Source organism: Peromyscus maniculatus, chromosome 6, assembly GCF_049852395.1.
Source record: "Peromyscus maniculatus bairdii isolate BWxNUB_F1_BW_parent chromosome 6, HU_Pman_BW_mat_3.1, whole genome shotgun sequence".
NCBI lineage: Eukaryota > Metazoa > Chordata > Mammalia > Rodentia > Cricetidae > Peromyscus > Peromyscus maniculatus.
In genome coordinates this window covers 37,716,947-37,735,477 of record NC_134857.1, presented here as the reverse complement: position 1 = coordinate 37,735,477, position 18,531 = coordinate 37,716,947, and the positions used below count along the sequence as shown (strand labels likewise).

The 18,531-nt window shown below is 44.1% G+C and overlaps 1 protein-coding gene across 15 annotated transcripts in view; it reads right to left on the bottom strand.

Annotated features, from left to right (window-relative positions):
• Positions 1–1,917: 1,917 nt before the first annotated feature.
• Positions 1,918–18,531, bottom strand: part of Spart (spartin) — a 28,177-nt gene continuing 11,563 nt past the window's right edge. For 10 of the 15 annotated variants that reach the window (XM_015996313.3, XM_076574091.1, XM_006977558.4 and 7 more), the window contains 6 exons: positions 18,314–18,490; positions 16,690–16,813; positions 13,238–13,432; positions 12,577–12,735; positions 12,357–12,447; positions 1,918–3,865 (listed from right to left, as the gene is read on the bottom strand). In XM_015996313.3, the coding sequence (XP_015851799.1) occupies positions 3,580–3,865; positions 12,357–12,447; positions 12,577–12,735; positions 13,238–13,432; positions 16,690–16,813; positions 18,314–18,490 (1,032 nt within the window). In that variant the 3' untranslated portion in view covers positions 1,918–3,579. The remainder of the gene's footprint in view (positions 3,866–12,356; positions 12,448–12,576; positions 12,736–13,237; positions 13,433–16,689; positions 16,814–18,313; positions 18,491–18,531) is intronic. The other 5 variants (XM_042279061.2, XM_076574096.1, XM_076574094.1 and 2 more) reach the window with 1 other exon arrangement.

Sequence of the window (18,531 nt, the reverse complement as noted above, 5' to 3'; positions counted from 1 at the left end):
CCAACATCCTTGGTTCTGCCAAGTCTCTTTAGGGGATCCAATTGTGATGTGGGACTTTTCTTGGGGAAATTTCCTATTTACCCAAATAGGACACCGACACCAACACCGTACCAAAGAAAGACGACTGTCCAAAGTGAATCAGAGAGCTCACTGAGGTTGCTGGCAGAAGTCTAGGTGAGGGGTCACTTACAGGACCACAGGAGACTCAAAGACATCTTCGAAAAGCCTATGCTAGCGTGGGCATGACTGATGAGAGCTGCATTCCTGGGACTCCGGAAGAACCTGCAGGCCGCTTGGCCAGTTACAGAGGCTCCTCTCCTCAGCAACTGCACCTGCTTGTTTAGCCTTGGGCAAGGACAGCCTTGTGGCTCTTGTAGCTCCCGGGCCTTGTGTATTTCCTGTACTTCCGGTGTCGTCTGAGCTGCCCTGTCACTCTACGGGGAAGCAGCTGCATGACATGCCGTGGTGACAGAGCTCCTCAGGCTGTGCAATGTATAAAGACTAACGTCTCTTCCCAGATCCCACCTCTGGAAGCACATAAGATACTGGCAGGTTCTCCATTCCTCCATGTTCCTCGAGGGCCTGGTCTTGACTTCCAAGATGCTGCACTGTTGCTGTGTCTCTACATAGCACAAGGCGTCTTCCAACATGGGAAACGAGGAGATCAGAAAAGGGGCCTTGCTAACTCCCCCCAGCTCTTTCAGAAGGGCCTAACCCCAGCCTGAGGACAAAGGCTGCATGGCCTAACCACCTCCTCAAGGGCCACCCTCTTGATCCACTTGCACTGTGTTGAGTTTCAGCATGAATTTGGGAAGGAACATGAGCACACAAACCACAGTAGGCCTCGGGACAATGGAAACTAGGCTAGGGTGATGTGGTTAATTTTGTGAACTACGGTGAACACAGGTAACTGGATGTTCTGTGAGGGGGTGAGATAGGAAGAGATATTTGGGGGCTAGAGAAAGGACCACTGGCTAAGAGCACTGGATGCCCTTTTGGAGGACAGGGAGTGGGGTTCAATTCTCAACACAGACATGACAGCTCACAACTGCCTGCAATTCCAGTTCCAGAGGATGTGATGCCCTCTTCTGGTGTTGACAGATATTGTGCAAACACGGTACACATAAAGACATGCACACACACATAAACAGATATTAATACATAGATATTCGGTCTTAGCGCCTGATTCCTGACCAACCTCTGAAAACCCTTGGAGAGTCACAGAATGTCTCTGATTACTCCTCATTCCCCCTTAGGCACACCTGAGGAGTTTAATGTCACACAGATGAGGGGCTGGTTGTCATAATGGATCATGTAGTGAGAAAGTTGGGACTTTTGGCTCTGTCCTTTGAGTGCTCGACCTCAAGGGGAATGAATGCAAGGCTGGGATCGAGTTAATCTCCAATGGCCAACGATTTAATTATGCCTGTGTAACTGGCCTCCTTAAAGACCTTGAATGGTAAGGTTTGGTGAGCATATTCACAAATCTAAAGTGTGGTATGCTCCAACTCTATGGAGACGAAGTGTCCTCTTCTTTAGACAGGAGGTCGGTACACTTTCTGTAAGGAGGTCAGTACTTTCAGTTTGGGGGCCCTACATTCTTACAACAGCTGGTGAGTTGACAAGGGCAGTCACAGTTAACGTGCAAACAAATGAGTGTAAGTGACCCAATAAAAATGTATTTTTGGAAACAAGTAGCCAGTGGGATGTGCTCAGTGGACAGTGCTCGCACATCTCTGGTCTCATGAAAGCCCTGCTACTTGTCACTGTTTTTTAAACAACAGAGCAGAGACTGGCTGGACACTATGTACCAATCCATTTCAATAACTACTATATGTCCTTAGCCATAAGAAAAATGTCCCCATTAGTTCTGAGTTCCTGAAATACAAGCCCAATGAATAATTTGAGGCCCAGAAATTCAGAGACCATTTTATTCTCAAAGCACATTCATTAACCAATTTCAAATGAAATCTGTAAGTTAGTCAACTACAGGTTCAGAAATGATTACAACAGACTATAACTATAAAAACCAAAATCAACCTTTAAAAATCAACAAAAATTAAAATAATCATGGAGTATTTTACTGTCTATTTGTAGCTTTAAAAAAATCAGCAAACGTCTTTCCTGCCTTCTGTGGAAGTGGGGACTACCCACTAAAGGATTCCATATTCTTTACCTTGATATGAACAGGTTCCTCCCTTTTAAATCACTTACTGGCTTTTAGTATAAACTCTAATGACTGAGTAAAAATCTACACTATCAATAAATGCAATGTTTATGTTTTATTTTCTGCAAATTTAGGAGAAATTTACAGATGCAGACATGGACAAGTGATTCCTTAAAGCCAATAACAACCATTTCAAATTTTAATAGAATATCAATCATACTTCAAAATTTCCTAGTCTATACCACACCCCTCCCCACAAGGCTCGGGGAACATGGGGCAAGGCTGTGAATGAATCAGACGTCCAGGAATACTGGATGAACTGACATCTTCTGGATGTGACAGGACCCTATGTACCCACAAACTGACAGCAACTGAGGCCGCCTCCACAAGACAAACTAGTCAACATCCCAGCATGGAATGGGAAGCGTCTCACAAGCCCTAGCCAAGGAGCCATTGACAGTTATGGCTTCTGGGGAGGGAGAGTCAGTTTCTTTAGGGGTGTGGTCCCTGGAGATAAACCATGCTCCAGGGGAGTACCCCACACCCCATGAGCATGTGAGCAGCACAGACAGACTACTCATGGGTTGTTTAAAACATAAGAACATGAAGTTGGGAGGAGAGGTGAAGGGTGGACCTGGGAGGAGTTAGGGAGAGAATATAATCAAAACATATTTCATGCATGTACAAAATTCTCAAAGAATTAATGAAAATCACTCTATCGACAAATGACCTACTCTCAATCCTAAAGACAGGAAGAAGCATTTTCTTCAGTTTAAATCAAAAGGCCATTTTGGTTCCCAGTAGGTAGGAGATCTAGCAAATAAGAGATAACATTACAGAAGTTCATGACACTCTCATGGCCAGGCTCTTTCCTGCATAAGAAAGCCTTCTACAATGTTATCTGAGATCACTCTTTGATATCATGGTTTCATTTAGCTTATATGCTGAAAATTCTTTTGGGTATCTCAAAGATCCACAATTAGTGCAAAAAAGAGGAGTCTTTTTTTTTAAGTCATTAAGTCATTCTTTCTCAGCATAAACAGAATTCATGTGGCTGTGAAATCGTATGTATAGGTTTCCTACTTTGCTTTCTGAAGGCTAGCACATATAAAAATAGATTGACATTAGGTTTAAGTTACATATATTATAAGCTTTATTTTAACTGCAAAAATAGTTTAGCCACATTTAAGGGAAAATAAATGTATTGAGACTATAAACTGCATATTTCTAGAACCAGATGTAAGAATACTGATTATTTTTCTTGTTAAGTGGATACATGCCCCAAACTTCCGACAGTCACTCTGTAGCAATGAACACACTGAAAGCACTGGTCCTTGTGTGGAGAATCCACATCTGCTGTTCACATTCGTCCATCTGTAAGGCTTTGGTGTAGGTCACTCCCAGAACTCTGGTTATTTATCTTTCTTCTTTGCCCCTTTCTTCTTCTCCTCCTCCTCCTCTTCCTCCGTCCGCTTTTCCATGTTTCTTCTCACGTCTGTGCTTGCTGCTCCTCCTCGGCCTTCCTTCTGCGAGCTGTCGATGATCTGATAGTCCTCCAGGAGAGTGTGTCCCGTCTGCTTGGCAGTCTTCTTCACGATGGCTTTGAGGCCGATGTTGTCGATATTGTAGGCAGTGAGGCCGACGTTGAGAGCGGAGTCCACTGCGTGGTGTGTAGCCTCTCCTGCATTGTGCCCGTACCTTAAAAAGGGTGAGAACGTAACAATGTCATACACAGCAGTTCTGGAAACGTTCTTCTGAATCAGCGGTGACTGACTTCTGTGCCACCCTGAAAGCAAAGCTGAAGCTTAGGTTCCAATTTAGTTAATAAGTGAAGACATGGGAGAGGATAAAACCGTTACAAAGCTGCATCTCCCCTTTATCAAAAAAAGTATGTGGAGATAAAAGACTAGCTAGAATGGTAATAAAAATGGTGGAAAAAAAACCCTTAAATGTAAATTAAAAACAAACATCGTTAATCATCTGTTTAAATTCCCGCTTCACTTCTCAAAATAACAAATGTAGGTACTCCTTAACCCACGAGCGTCTACAGGACCCCTACCTCCGGCATCACAAATGCCTTAAACCATGAGCAGCTATCACAAACGCTCCTCAACCCACCAGTGTTGAATTTCCTCTTAAGCAGTGATTCTGTGACACTCTCCTGGCACCTCACTCCACTGCCAACTCACTGGCCATCTTGCTGTCTTTAACACCCAGGAAATACACAGAAGCCCTGACCTCCGCTGTCGGGTCTGTCCAGACTCGTCACGGCTCGATGCCTCCCTGGCCCTGAGCAGTCACTGCCTCCTCCTTAGACTCTAACCTGTTCAGATGGCCTTGGCCACGCCCCGCACTTCACTGACAACCAAGTCTATCTTGACTGCCCTTTCCTCCTCCATAGCTCCCCATTTTCTACACCATAGAATGCATTAATGACAACTGTTTACATCTTCGTTTATCTCACTAAAATATAAAGCCCACTGCACAGGGAAATCTTTGCTTTGTTCACAAATGTACCCTGTGCTTCTGAGTGTCTGGCATCTAGTAAGTGTTTAATGAGGGAATGATATGATCACGTGTGGCACTGTCTCCCTCCTCTCTTTCTTCACTCTCCTCCTCCCCAGCCCTCCTTCCTGCACGGCCCAGGCTGACTGCAAGCTCAACCCTCTTGCCTCTGGCTTCTGCTGCTGGGATTACATGCAGGTAACACCATGCCTGACCTGTCTCAGATTCTTCACCCAGCGTGGAACTGGTCACGGTACAGTCAACTGTACACCCATGCTTATCACTGCTTTTTGTAGGAGTCAAGTGACAGAATCACCGAGGGGACCATTACTGGATGAATAGAGAAAGAAAACTGAATGGATAAAGAAAACTAATAAGCTATAAATACAATCCAGCTTAATTCATCAACAAGGAAGTGGAATGTTGTCAGAAGTGAGGAGAACCACATTCAATGAGAGAAGGCAGTCTCACAAAGTCCAATGCTGCTGAATTGTTTCTCTTACACGTGGAATCTGAGGTGGGTGAAGAATTCGAGAGTGAAAAATAGAGTCTATAGGGATATGGAAGAAGAAAAAGGGGACAGGAAGGGCAATATAGGGGTGCATTATATGCATGCATGGAAATGTTATAATGAAATTTACTGCTGTGCATAATGAATATACAGCAATGGAAATGCATAGTAGAATACATGAGAAATTGTCAAAGCACACAAAAGTGCTTAGTATTGAAAAACGACAGCAAGTCTTTAACACTGCGTCTCTGAGAAAGCACATCTGAATTATACAAGGATCTACAGCAGACCTCCCCACTGCTTCTCTGGCCCACACCCTGCCCTGAGGACAGGCTTTTAAGGCTTTGCTGACCCACAAAGGCCTGCCTGTATAACAATAGCCAAAGCCAAGGTTCAAATCTTCCTACACACGAAATCTCATGGAGAGGGCTGCGACCTCTGGACTTACTACATTTATTCATTTATTTATTTGGGTATGTGACATAGTGTGTGAGGAGGTCAGGAGTCAGTGCTCTTCTTCCACTGTGCAGCATTGAGCTCAGGTGGCCAGGCTTGGCACGGAGGGCCAGCCCTGGACATTTTATATAAGCACTGATCTGCTTTTTGCTGTAAGGAATCTACTGCCAGCCTGCCTGACCAGAACAGGCTTGAGACTCCTTGGCTTTTCCAACTCAGTGCTGTAAGTCCACAGTCTTCTTACCGCGGCCTGGATGGCTGCCCCAATTTTTCCTCAGCATGGAATTAGCAATTACAATCAATAGAACCCACAGCTAGCCAAAACCTATCTCAGAACCATCCTGGAATGGGGACTTTCTCGTTAGGCACAAGACAGAAAAGCTTCCTGTAACTGCTTTCTGCAACCCCTCAGCATTTTGAAGTATTAGCTGCCCTGTAAGAGGCACCGCAGTCATGGAAACTCTCAGCAGATCCACCACTATGATTCAATGAAAGAATGAAGTGTGAGCGTCAGCATGGAAAAGTGACCAAAACCCCCTGACAATGGTAACCAGTAAATCCCTAAAGCCAAGTCTGAGAAGATACAAGGACAGCAGATCATACCCTGGAGGATACTTCACAGCACTGTGGGGGCCACAAAGAGATGATGCTGAGTTTACGGTCCTGTTTTCAAGAACAGTAAATTGTCCAGATGTATAAATGCCTAACTCTGAATAGCTGGAACACTCCACTCAGCAGTTTGACGCCTCTCATGGAACATGATATTTCTGTGTGTAAGGTACTTCTAAAAGCTACAGATTCCTTGATGTGTTGAATGAGTGTCTCAGTCTCTTGACTTTTTCTTCAGGCTTCAACAACTGCTCCAATGTGGAAAACTCACACTGAGCTGGGAGTCAGGAAACGACATCAGATACTACTGTGCAAGCAACCGGTCATAAGACTTTGGCCAACTCTCCCTGTCTCTGCACTTCTAGCTCATAAAATATATATATATACCTGAAATCACTTAGAAAATACTGAAGTACTGAGCCATAAACTTTATGTGGCTTTCACTTGCTGTGTTTATTTTCTAATATGTCCTCATTTATCGGCTTTAATATCCCTTACACACAATTCTCCGAATAGATGCCTATTCCTCTCTTCCTAGGTAATTAACCACTCAGCGCTTTACTGTATTTCAGCTCAAAATGTACTGCTCAAAACTCCTCAAAAGCGTGGATCTGGGTAAGAACATAAAGCTTGGGTTTTTTTTTTTTTTTACTTTTAGTAAATGAGAGCTTCAGTTACACTTTGAGGACAAACACCACAACTGAAGGACACTAATGTGACTGTGAAGATGTTCTAAGTCAGAGTGTCTAATGTGCGATTTGAATCAGAACTGTTCAGATGTGTTCACTGATGTATTTGCCAATGTGTTCACTGATGTCTAGAGACAGAAGACTGCAGCGAGTCAAGATCTTACGGGTTAGTGCTGCAGCATGACATGTCACATCAATCAAGAGATATGCAGCCTTCAATACTATGCTCAGAAATAGTGACCTAGAATATTTAAAGTGGAAACAAATCTTATTCATCTATTTATTGAAAGTAGGCGGCTGTGGTGAGTTTAGGAAGGCCATGTGGGTGAAGCTAAGGAGTTTAAGTTTTTCATGAAAGCAATGGAGGGAAAAATAAGCAAAGGAATGGAAAGGCCAAATGCATGTTTTCACAAATCCCTCCGACTCCGAGTGCAGTGGGAGTACAAGGCAGGAAACAGGCTGCGTGTCAGACAAGAAGGAAAGGGTCTGTGTGAAGGTGGGACCGCACAAGGTGGGGTCGGGATGTGCTGCCTTAAAGTCTACACTGGCATGTGACTGAGCCTGGAGAGTTGGACAAAAAATAGACAAGCCTTACTGGTGCAGAGGTAGGAGTGACATCCACAGGCACAGATGACTGTGCCTGATAGCTTTACGTCAACTTCACACAAGATAGAGAGATCTGAGGGGGAGGAACCTCAACTAAGAAAAGGCCTCTGTAGGGCATTTTCTTAATTAGTAATTGAGGGGCTGAGCAAACCGTGAAGAGAAAGCCAGTAAGTAGCTCCCTTCCATGGCCTCTTCATCAGTTCCTGCCTCTAGGTTCCTGCTCTGTGTGAGTTCCTGTCCTGACTTCCTTCAGTGATGAACAGCAATACGGAAGTGTAAGACAAATAACCCCCCCCCCCCAACTTGCTTTTGGTCACGGTGCTTTTTCACAGCAAGAGAAATCCTAAGAAAATGACCCTATGCAGGAAACAAGGGTCTGTAATGAACACGGCCGGAAGACATCAAGCCTTGGGAGTGAGTGAGATCCCCACTGGGCGGCCTGCATGCAGACTGCTACTTACTGTTTTTAATAAGCATTGAGTATTGCGGCAAAACCAGGATGGGTCTGCAATTAGATTTACCCACAAAAAGTGCTCAGAAAATGAAACATCAACTTAGTTATGGGTCAAAATCAACAAAGCAAAAGTAAGCAGCATAAAGGAAAGGTCTTATACAGATGCGGGGCTGGATGAACCGAGTGGAAGAGCTCTGCCGGATGCTGCGTTCATTCCCAGCACTATACAAACAAAGGTCTAGATCTTAAAGGGCTATTTTTTAAGTGTCAAATAGGATATACGTCAGTAAAGTAATGGCTACCCACAACTTACACTGTCTTGTGTCCCTTATCGAGAGTGCAGAACATAACCTACGTAAGAGAAGCCACTCCTCTACACCTGATCCTATCAGCATGGATCTAGAAGACCCAATCAACTCTGATTACTTTCAGAAAACTGACAAACTTGAACCTGTCACTAACAAAATGAAAAGTGATGGAAAGAATGAAAGGCCTGGAAATCATATTCAGAATTGTTCAGGAAACCAGAGTGCTCAGATAAAACAAGAGACAGGGAAACGGTGCTGTTTCAACATCTGTACAGATCTGTATGCAACAGAGGAGACCGACTATTCCTGCACAGAGGTCACATAGATCTGGTTTCAGAGACTACGGCATCTGTCATTGGAGATGACACCTCCGGAAATTTAAGGGGCATTTAAATCAAATCTTACTCTAAACAAGCCAATATAATCTAGTGCCATCTGGGAGTAAATTGCTTCCAGTAAAACACTGTTCAGCTTATTTTTCCACATCTAGATAGAGATAAAATTCTGCCAGGAGAAAATACAAACAGACCTAACCTCTGCAGTGATCATTCTCCATAACAAGTCAGAGCAGAGCTAAGACGCCTCTGCGGCTTTGGAAGCTAATCTGGGGTGAGGGGTATTTGGTGGTCAGGCAGCCGCTGCAGCTGAGTTCAGTGGGCTAAGTCGCTTATGCCTTTCCAGTATTCCTGTAGTGAAGACACTTGCCTAAATCTAAAAAACATGAGACCAAAGTATTAACATAAATGACAAGAAAGTCTACACATTCACCTAAAAAGGTTCAGTGTCCCTACTCCCTGAGACCAACACCAGCAAACACCAGGTAAGGAAGTTCAGACACAGTATTTGTTTTCCTCCCAGGCATAATGCATATGATGGAGGCAGACTTAAAAATTCGTGGGAGAGCAGTGTCTTCCAAAGGCAAGAGGACACAGCTTCTTCATTACACTAAAATCAGTAGAACACAAGTAAACACTCATTCTCCTTCCTACAGCGTCATAAATGTAAGGATACAGAAAGCATAGATTTAAATAAATAACTAAATTGAGTGAAGAAATTTACAAAGAGCTCTTCTATTCTCCCGCTCTATCACTGTTGCTGGCTCAACCGGTATGTTTTGTCAAAGATATTTTCTACTTCTGGGCCTCCACAGGTACAAAATCTGCAATACTGGGGCCAAATCCTTAATCTCCCATGGCCTCTCCCTGCTTCCCAAGATTCTAACTGCATAAATTAAATAACTGTTACAAAAAAATCACCCTTATGGTCACTGGTTCAATGCTGGGCAACTCTGCCTTATTTATTCACACCATGTCTCTTTGGAGAAAAGAATATAATAATACTAACAAAGAGCATCACAGGCACGAATTCACTCAGGACCATTGTTAAAATACTGTGGGTCTGAACAAAAATGTCCCCCATAGGCTCATAGAGGATGGTGCTATTGGGATGTGTGGTCTTATTGGAGGAAGTTGTCAATGGGGAGGGGCTTTGGGGTTTCAGAAGCCCAAGCCAGGCCCAGTGTTGCTCTCTCTTCCTGCTGCCTGCTGGTCCAGATGTAGAACTCTCAGCTCCTTCTCCAGCACCATGTCTGCCTGTGTGCTGCCATGCTTCTCGCCATGATGATAAACCTCTGAAACTATAAGCCAGCCCCAATAAAAAGTTTTCCTTTGTAAAAGTTGCCATGGTCATAGTGCCTCTTCACAGTAACAGAAACCCTAAGACAAGTACCTTGTTCATCACACCCATCTCCGCACTAATGATCCACACATTTATGGAGAAAATTTAACAAGCACTTTCACTTTCCAATATCTGTGCTAAGAAATGGTAATAATTTACTCTGTGTTTGTTTTCAGCTCTGAGTAAACCTGACACCCAAGCTGATTTGTCAAGTTGCTTTGAGTTAAAGGCATACCCCACACTGAAAGAACAATTTAGGATGAAAATTAAATTTAGTACTATCTAAGCTGAAAGCAAGCTAAATAAAGGTAGACTGATGGTTCCAGAAGTCAGTCCAGAGCACAGAAGTTGTAGCAATGATCCACCAAGTGGGGAGGTGGCTCAGAACTGTTCCCCGAGTGTAAGCAGAGTGGAGGACCTGATGGCAGACACTTGGTTTATACCACAGCTCACCACCTCGCTGGGAATGTAAACTCAAACAGCTCTTTAACTTTTAATGTTTTAGTTTCCTTCCAAAACTGTGACAGAAATGCTAAATATATATATATATATATATATATATATATATATATATATAACATTTGATATTTTTTATATATTTCTCATATATATGAGAAACCCTGAATACAGTCCAAATACATTAAATATGAACTCAAATAGTGCCACTATTAATATTACATTTTTGCATGTGTATGTTGTATGCATGTTTGCACGTACATGCATGTGGAGGCCTGAAGCTTACCTGTTCCTTGATCACTCTCCACTTTAGAAATTAAGGCAGAGTTTCTCTGAACCCAGAGACCTCCAAGTCCATCTTGCAGGACTGCTTGTCCTGGGAATCCATCTCTGCAGTTCCCCTTCTAAGGGGCTGCCATGCCTGCCTGGCTTTATGTTGGTCTGGGGATCTGAACTCCAGGCACTGAGCCTCTCTCCAGCCCCACTGCTCCTTTTTTTCATGAACAGTAAGATCCAAACTTACGTGAAGCTAAGCAAACAACTCAGACCCCGCTAGATTTAGTTTTTAGACCCCAATTTCTCTGATTCAGACAGAAAGAGAACATGACCAAAGGTACACTTCATGCACATGTGAAATGTCACACTGAAACCCGGGTTTGTACAGTACACACTGATTAAAAAAAAACCTAAGTTCAAACAAAGAAGACACCCAAAAGCCAGCGTTTTAAATCTGTTCTATAATAACACCACCAAAGTATGCTGCTCAAAGGTGTTTGGAAGCAGGTATCCTGCCACCTTTGGCCTAGTCTAAACTTTTAGTCTTTGTGTAGCTTGTTGGTGATACTTGTTCCTCCCACTGACTCAACTCCATATGCTCGACCTCACAACTGCTGACCGTAACAAAACCTAATAGCTGACACCAGAGTCCGGTGAGTGACTTCCTCTCTGTTTCTCTAAAGCAGCCAGCCTACTCCCACCCCACCCCAAAGCCAAAGGCTCACAGACCTTAGTAAGGTCACTGGCCCTCTTCCTTCACCTCTTTGGAATGCCTGCCTTCCCGGTGCATGTGCTCTGGATGAGGACCCTGCTGCCCGCACACTATGTCTGTCCTCTGGAAGAGGACCCTGCTGCCTCACACTGTGTCTGTCCTCTGGATGAGGACCCTGCCGCCTGCACACTGTGTCTGTCTTCTGGATGAGGACCCTGCTGCCTGTACACTGTGCCTGTCCTCTGGAAGAGGACCCTGATGCCCGCAGACTGTGTGGAGTCTGGAGTGAAAGGCTTCTGACTTCCTGTGCTTCATTGCATCCAGTCAAGAAACTGGACCGAGAGCTAAGGGGCTTCCTGTGACAAAGACACTTAGCTATGAGTTGGACACAGGCTTTAGGTCACTGCTAAGGAGAAGGGAAGTGAGTCTGACAACCAGCAGGGCACACTGAAGTCAACTCTCTCCAGAGCCCTCAAACCAAAGACGAAAGAAGTCACACCACCAACATCAGATAAGCTGTACCAATCCATTTCTGTCCTGCCTACTTAATGTATAAAGAGATGACATCTCTCTAGTCCAAGGTAAATGTGCAGTGGTAATCATAACTTAGTAGTCATGGTGCATGAATAAGCCAATGCTAATATGGGACCTCCAATCCAATCAAGCCTTTATTGTTCTCCTTCAAGCAAACACTACCATCAAAATTATGCAGTTAAAAATTAAACATTCTTTGCATTAATGAACATTTATAACAATTAGTGTAAATCAAAGCCACAGGAGTTCAATCAGCATACTAATATTTTCCTGATTTAGGAAACAGTGAGTGAAAAAATATGCTCATCAGAGAGTAATTACATAAATCTTAACCACCATGGATTGAGTTAAGTATACAGGAGAATTATTTATTCTCTACAATGAAGCTGCACTTACTTGTATCTGACAGTTTGTACGGTTTCTGCAGACACATTGTTGACGATGCATTTAGCCGCACACTCCAAGCCCTGCCAGACAGTTGAAAATCCTGTAAATGTACATCAAAGTCAGTCTCACTCAAGGCATACAGCCTGCCTGAGTTTCTCAGGTAGCTCAGTGTCCTCCCAGAAACACAACAAAAATAAAAGAACAAAATAAACCCAGGGCCTTTTGTTACCTTGAACACTACTTGCTGCCACGACCATGGCGCCATCCAGAGTGGATTTCCCGTCTTTGTCTCTCTTGAGAGACTCCGGAACGAGTTTGCTTCCATGCTTCTTGACATGTGGGGCGAGCTCTTTGCCAAAGCAATTTGCTACCGTGCAGACGCCATCAACTGACAACCACAGAGAAAAGACTCAGGGAACCTGCTCTCTTGATTTTACCACCTGCGTCAAGCAAAGTTCTCCATCGCCATCCACAGCTGCTTTTCTGCGTGACTGTCACTGTGTCTGTTAGCTGGGTTTGTTGTGTCTATGGAAACCCTGCCCCTTGGACAGACTTCTGTTAGAAAGAAAACCATCCACTTTAATTTTTCTGATTCAAGGAAGACTTAGTGTCAGAAAAGGTAATCTTACTGGATTTAATGGAAATCCACTGAAGATTGATACAGCTCTATTAAAAACAAATCTTGGGGCTGTGATTCTAGAGTGTCGCCTGGGGAGACGGACACAGAACCACTGCAGCTGGGCTGCGGGTTTAACTGTGGGGGAGGGGGAGCTGCTTCATACTCTTTCTTCATACTCTTTCCTTGTGAGACCGAGCTGTGGGCAAACATTTAGCCTAGTGTGGAGCAACAAGCGCGTCTCCGTCACCCTGGAGGCCGCCCAGGCACTTACCCAGGAACTGGCTGACCTTGGCTGCCCCTCCAGTTGCCTGCTTCGCTATGTAGAGGCCCTTGGTGACAGCCGGACTCACTTCCACGGGTTTCTCCTCTGGTTGAATGCGCTCTCGGAGTTTAGAAGCACCTTTTTGGATTGCTTTACCAGTAAATTCAGCACCTTTGACTAAACCCCAGCTCACCCAGGAAGCACCTTTTACAAGGGAAATTTAAAATTGCAGAGATTAGGACTAGTTATACCTTTAATTAAATCTTTTAATAATATGAGCAGAAAAGATCCTAAATGGGCCATGAACATCCTAATTGCATATCTACAGCTTCTTACTGAAACAAATCTTTCTCTATTGAAAAAAATTTATTTTTATTTTATGTGTGTGAGTGTTTGCATGAATGTATGTGCATCACATGCATGCAGTACCCAAAGAGGCCAGAAGAGAGTGGAAGACTCCCTGGAACTGAAGTTATAATGCTTGTGAGCCACCATGAGGGTGCTGGGAACTAAACCCAGGTCCTCTGCAAAGTGACCAGTGCTCTTAAACACTGCACCATCTGTGTGGCCCGAATGAAGCCTTTCTAACTAAGCCTTTACTTAGGTCACGCATCCTTCTGGACCAGAATCCTGCATTATTCTGAGCTGTATCACAGTGTGCAGGAATCTGCTACTGATTACCCTTTTCTATTATCAGATCCTGATGTTGAATTCTGAATTGGGGTCATTAAGGCAGCATCTGGTAGGAGGAACGAGGCACTCTTGTCCTTCCTACCTTAGTTTAGGCAACATTTTCCCCCTGTGAAATCCTGAGAAAGACAATTAAAGCCAGAAAGTAAAGAACCTGCTTTTTGAAGACTCTTGTTTGCTTTAGACTCACACATTAACTGGGCAGGGGATCCTGTTCTCTCCATTCTAGACTCAGTTCAGCATGCTGCACCTAACAACAAAATCATGAGCGCACTGACAGATGGAGCGGCCTGGAGCGAAGCTGCCCCTGGTGCATGGCCCCACCCCTCACCTTTACTACGCTTCCCACAGCCTGAACTAGAAAAGTTGTTGCCACAGAGACATCACAATATCAGAGCCTTGTAGGAGGGAAGAGAGGTCTTGAACTAGAGGGCAACGCAGGAAAGGAGCTGAAGAAATACAGAGAAGCAAGAGGAGCATCCTTCTCCTCTTCCAAGAGCTTGCAGTCTAATCTCGTTCACAACCAGCTCCAGAACAAAGGGCTCTTAAACACCACGTTCATTCTCTCCAGGTCTGCGGCAGTAAATGCTACCGGGTCACACGAAAACCACAGCCATTTGTTCAATGTATCAACAATTCAAAGTAGGGTATAGTAACTCATTAGGAAACTTTCTTTTTCTTATCTCACTCAACCCCCTCTCAATCTCTTACCCAAAGACCACACAGGAAGCAGTGCTGGCAGAGGACCAGCTACCATCCAGGTGAGGAGAGTCCCAGAAGAACAAAGGCCTGAGGATGTCCATCCTAAAACGGGGGGTGGGGGGTGGGGTGGGGTGGGGTGGGGTGGTAGTGCACCCAGCAGTTAAGAGAATGCTGCTCTTCTAAAAGACCTGAATTTGGTTCCTAGCACCCACGCCTGGCAACTGAAAACCACCTCTAACTAGCTCCAGGAGATCTGACGCCCTCTGGTAGCCTCCAAGGATACTACACTCACATGCACACGCATCACACATAGTATATATATAAACAAAAATAGATCTTTTAAAAAAAATGTGTCTAGATTTCTTGACTTAGAGGTTAAAAAGTTTGGAAAAAAATTTTTAAGCTGAATTTGAAGAACCAGGACTGAAAAAAATCACAAAATAAAAAGCAATACAACAAATGAGTCTATAATTAGCATTATATGAAACCATAAGAAACAAAAAGAAATATTCCTTTGTGATTATGAAAAATAAATGAAATTGAGATACATGAAAAGTCATTGCCCTAAGGGAAGCCAGACCTGGACACTCAAAGCTTGTCACCAGGCAGGAACATGATACCAACACATAGGGTGAACCCAGAGACACCAGAACCAATGATAACATGTGTTATACATTCATGGCAGCTCCTTGGAGCCTTTATGCACGTGTGTGGTGATAAATATCGATTATTTCTAGTCACAGCTGCATAGTTTGCCCTCAGGAATGCTGACACAATAGACAGAAAACAAAGATGAATGTTTGCTGAGTGAATGAAAGGCCGGTGGTAACTGACTTATCTAGACCAAACCTAACCACTACAGTTTCTGAACTGTTCTTCACTTTTACTGACATAAGGAAATCAACCACTTGTACTTGTACTAAAATAGAAAACCTAAACCATGGCTTCCTCCCCTGGCAGAAGGGAGCTTAAACCTGAGGGGAAACAGATCTGATTTCCTAGGACATTTTCGATTATTTTATCATAAGAAATAATTTTAGAACACTGATATTTCTATATTTGGGCTTTTGATATTCAATATCTAGATGGGGGGGGTTAGTGGCACACGAGGGGCTACTGAGTCCCCAATCACATGTCATGTGTTTTCTCATGTTTAATGTGCCCCCCCCCAGTCTGTAAGTGGCCTATCTTAGCACTCCATCACCCTGAACCCCATCAAATGATTAGCTGCATGGATACAGGACTGTTCTCTGTGATCTGAAGACTACCTGAGGTCAGGGTGCTGCTGGGAGGTACTGTGGACCTAACGACGGGACCTTAGGTCAAGCACTATTACCTCAAAGGGAAGGATGGGACCTCAGCCCCTGCTGCTGCTGCTCCCTGGCTTCTCCTCTACTCCAGTCCAGCAGTCTTAGAGAGGCACCCTCCCATGGACTGCCACCTCCTGAACCTTTCTGTCTTTATAAAGGCGAGCGCCTCTGGTATTTTGCTGTAGCAGCAGAAAGCGACTACACTTCTACAGATGAAGGAACAGTTTTTCACTCTCTTGGGAGGCGTCTGAGACTTTGCTGTTGTAACAAACACTGCAAAATTGTGGTGGATAAGCAGTAGAGATTCGCTTCTTGTGACCTGAGACTGGAAAGTTCAAGACTGGGGTGCTTTCGAGGCAGTCCTGAGGACACTGGAAGCAAGGTGACCTCCTAGGCCCCTTCACAAAGGTTCCCCCTCACAGCCCAGTCACTGCTCAAGGACCTCACCTTCTATTTTGTGACTTTGGGGTGGCACTTCAGCATGGGGATCTTAGAGGACACGAACCCCAGAATATGGCACTGGGGGAGGGGAGAGAGGATGAGAACTCAAGAAACAGGACCATGACGTATGCTCACATCTCTCTGATAGCTGGGGGAATCCCTGTAAGAACACACGCTTACATAGCAATGTGCGGCCTTCTCAGAAGCCCCACCCTTCTACCTGTCAGTATTTGTCAGTTATTTAACATAAACAAACCTATAAGCAACACTTTGTTCAAGGTTTGACTCTATGGTGGTTAATGAACAGCTTTGTGATACCTGACAGAATGTTGTGGGCCACCTTCTCACTCCATTCAGGTAGTTCTTTGGCTTTTTCTTCTGAACGTGGCTCACAGGGCACGATCTGACTCAAATTAACTTCTTCACTTGAAGTATCTTTAGTCTAAACAGCAAAAATGTTTCAAAATGCAAAGGTTAGTGAAGTACAAAGGAAGGGAATTGAAAGCATTATATAATGAACTGTCAACAAACACTAGCTGAGGTTAGTGAAAACATCCACCTTGTTAGTAAAAAAGGGGACACCAGAATTGCCGCACAACTGAAAGGTTCTGCCCTTCAACAAGTCTCACTGATGAGAGCTCCAACACAGCATCTACTAAAGCACACTCAAGCTAGCCTGTGCTCTTCTCCCACAGCTTATGACCCAAATCACAAGGATGTCACCCTCAAAGGTGCAGGTATCTGCTACCGTCAGGTTAAAAGAGTAGATGACTCAGCCAGTAAAGAAGGACGGACCTAAGTTAACTGGTTCTGACAGAAGAAAAAGTTCAACTTGAAACCTGAATATCTGGAGACACAATGACCTACCATTCCACTTAAATGGAAACACCAGTACTTCACAGACAACTGCAAAGATTTTGGCCAACACCTAAACTCAAAGCCAAGTTCACCCATTCTAAGAACACAGAAACAGCGACCTCAAAGTGTTATAAAATAACTTAAAAAAAAACAAGGTTTTCTGTGCCCAACAGATTACAAAGAACTTGGCTTAAAATGTACAAATAAACAGAGGGTTATGGAATTTGTCACACACACACACACACACACACACACACACACACCCCAAACAAACAAAAAAGCAAAACAAAAAACTCCCAAAACAAAACAGCTCTTCTTTATGGGGGGGGGGACGGGGACGGGACGGGGACGGGGGACCGGACACTACCTGACCGTAAAATCCAAAGAAAATCTGTATGACTAGGGCCAATGTCTCCAACATATAAAAACACCTGGAGACTGAGAAAAAAAAGATTAATGGCCCAATAGTAAAAGTGGGTGGCAAGGAATTGACAGTACACAGAGCACCCAACATCATCCCAAACAAAATGGATGTAAACTACAATATTCTAAAATACAATTTCTTGACTATCTCATTGCCAAGACATAAATAAACAAACCTCTGACCACCCACTCTCGCCCAGGCCCCGAGGAAACAAGTATATGGTTCCCCTCTCTGCATGGGATCTGGTGGGTGCCTGAGGTCACAGGCAGTGCTCAGCTCTGCAAATATTAGGAAATACTAGAACTAAGTTTTTCCATACATATGATACATAATGTACGTAATAAAATTTAACTAGAAATTATCAACAAGGAATAGCAGACAGAATAATTAAGAATGTTTTACAAGAGCAAAAGTAGAATGGTTTTTTCTTCTCCACAATTTCACAGACAATCATTATTTACTTATTATGTTCTGGGGGATGGAGCACAAATCCAGAACAAGCTCTCAGCCAACACACACAAGGTCTCTCTTAAAGCGGTGTGAGCACAAACGTTTGGTCACCCTGTTTGTGGCCGTGAGCAGCTTGTGACACGCTGGTGTGGTGTATGGCCGTCAGCTCGGCAGCATGGGCGCACACTTCCCACGGCCTTTTTCACTTGCCTTTTTCCCACGCTTTCCTTTATGGCGTGCATCCTTGCTGCCTTGGTCTAGTGAAGAACCTGAAGAACCCGAATGCCTGACATCGGTGCCAGAAGCTTCCTTCCGTGGCTCAGAGGGGTGACTTGCTCTCCCAGGGATTTGGAATTCATCTTCTCCTTCTGCTCTATTCCAGTTTGCCTGGAGCATAAAGGACTAGGCTTAGCTCAGCTGGCTTTTAC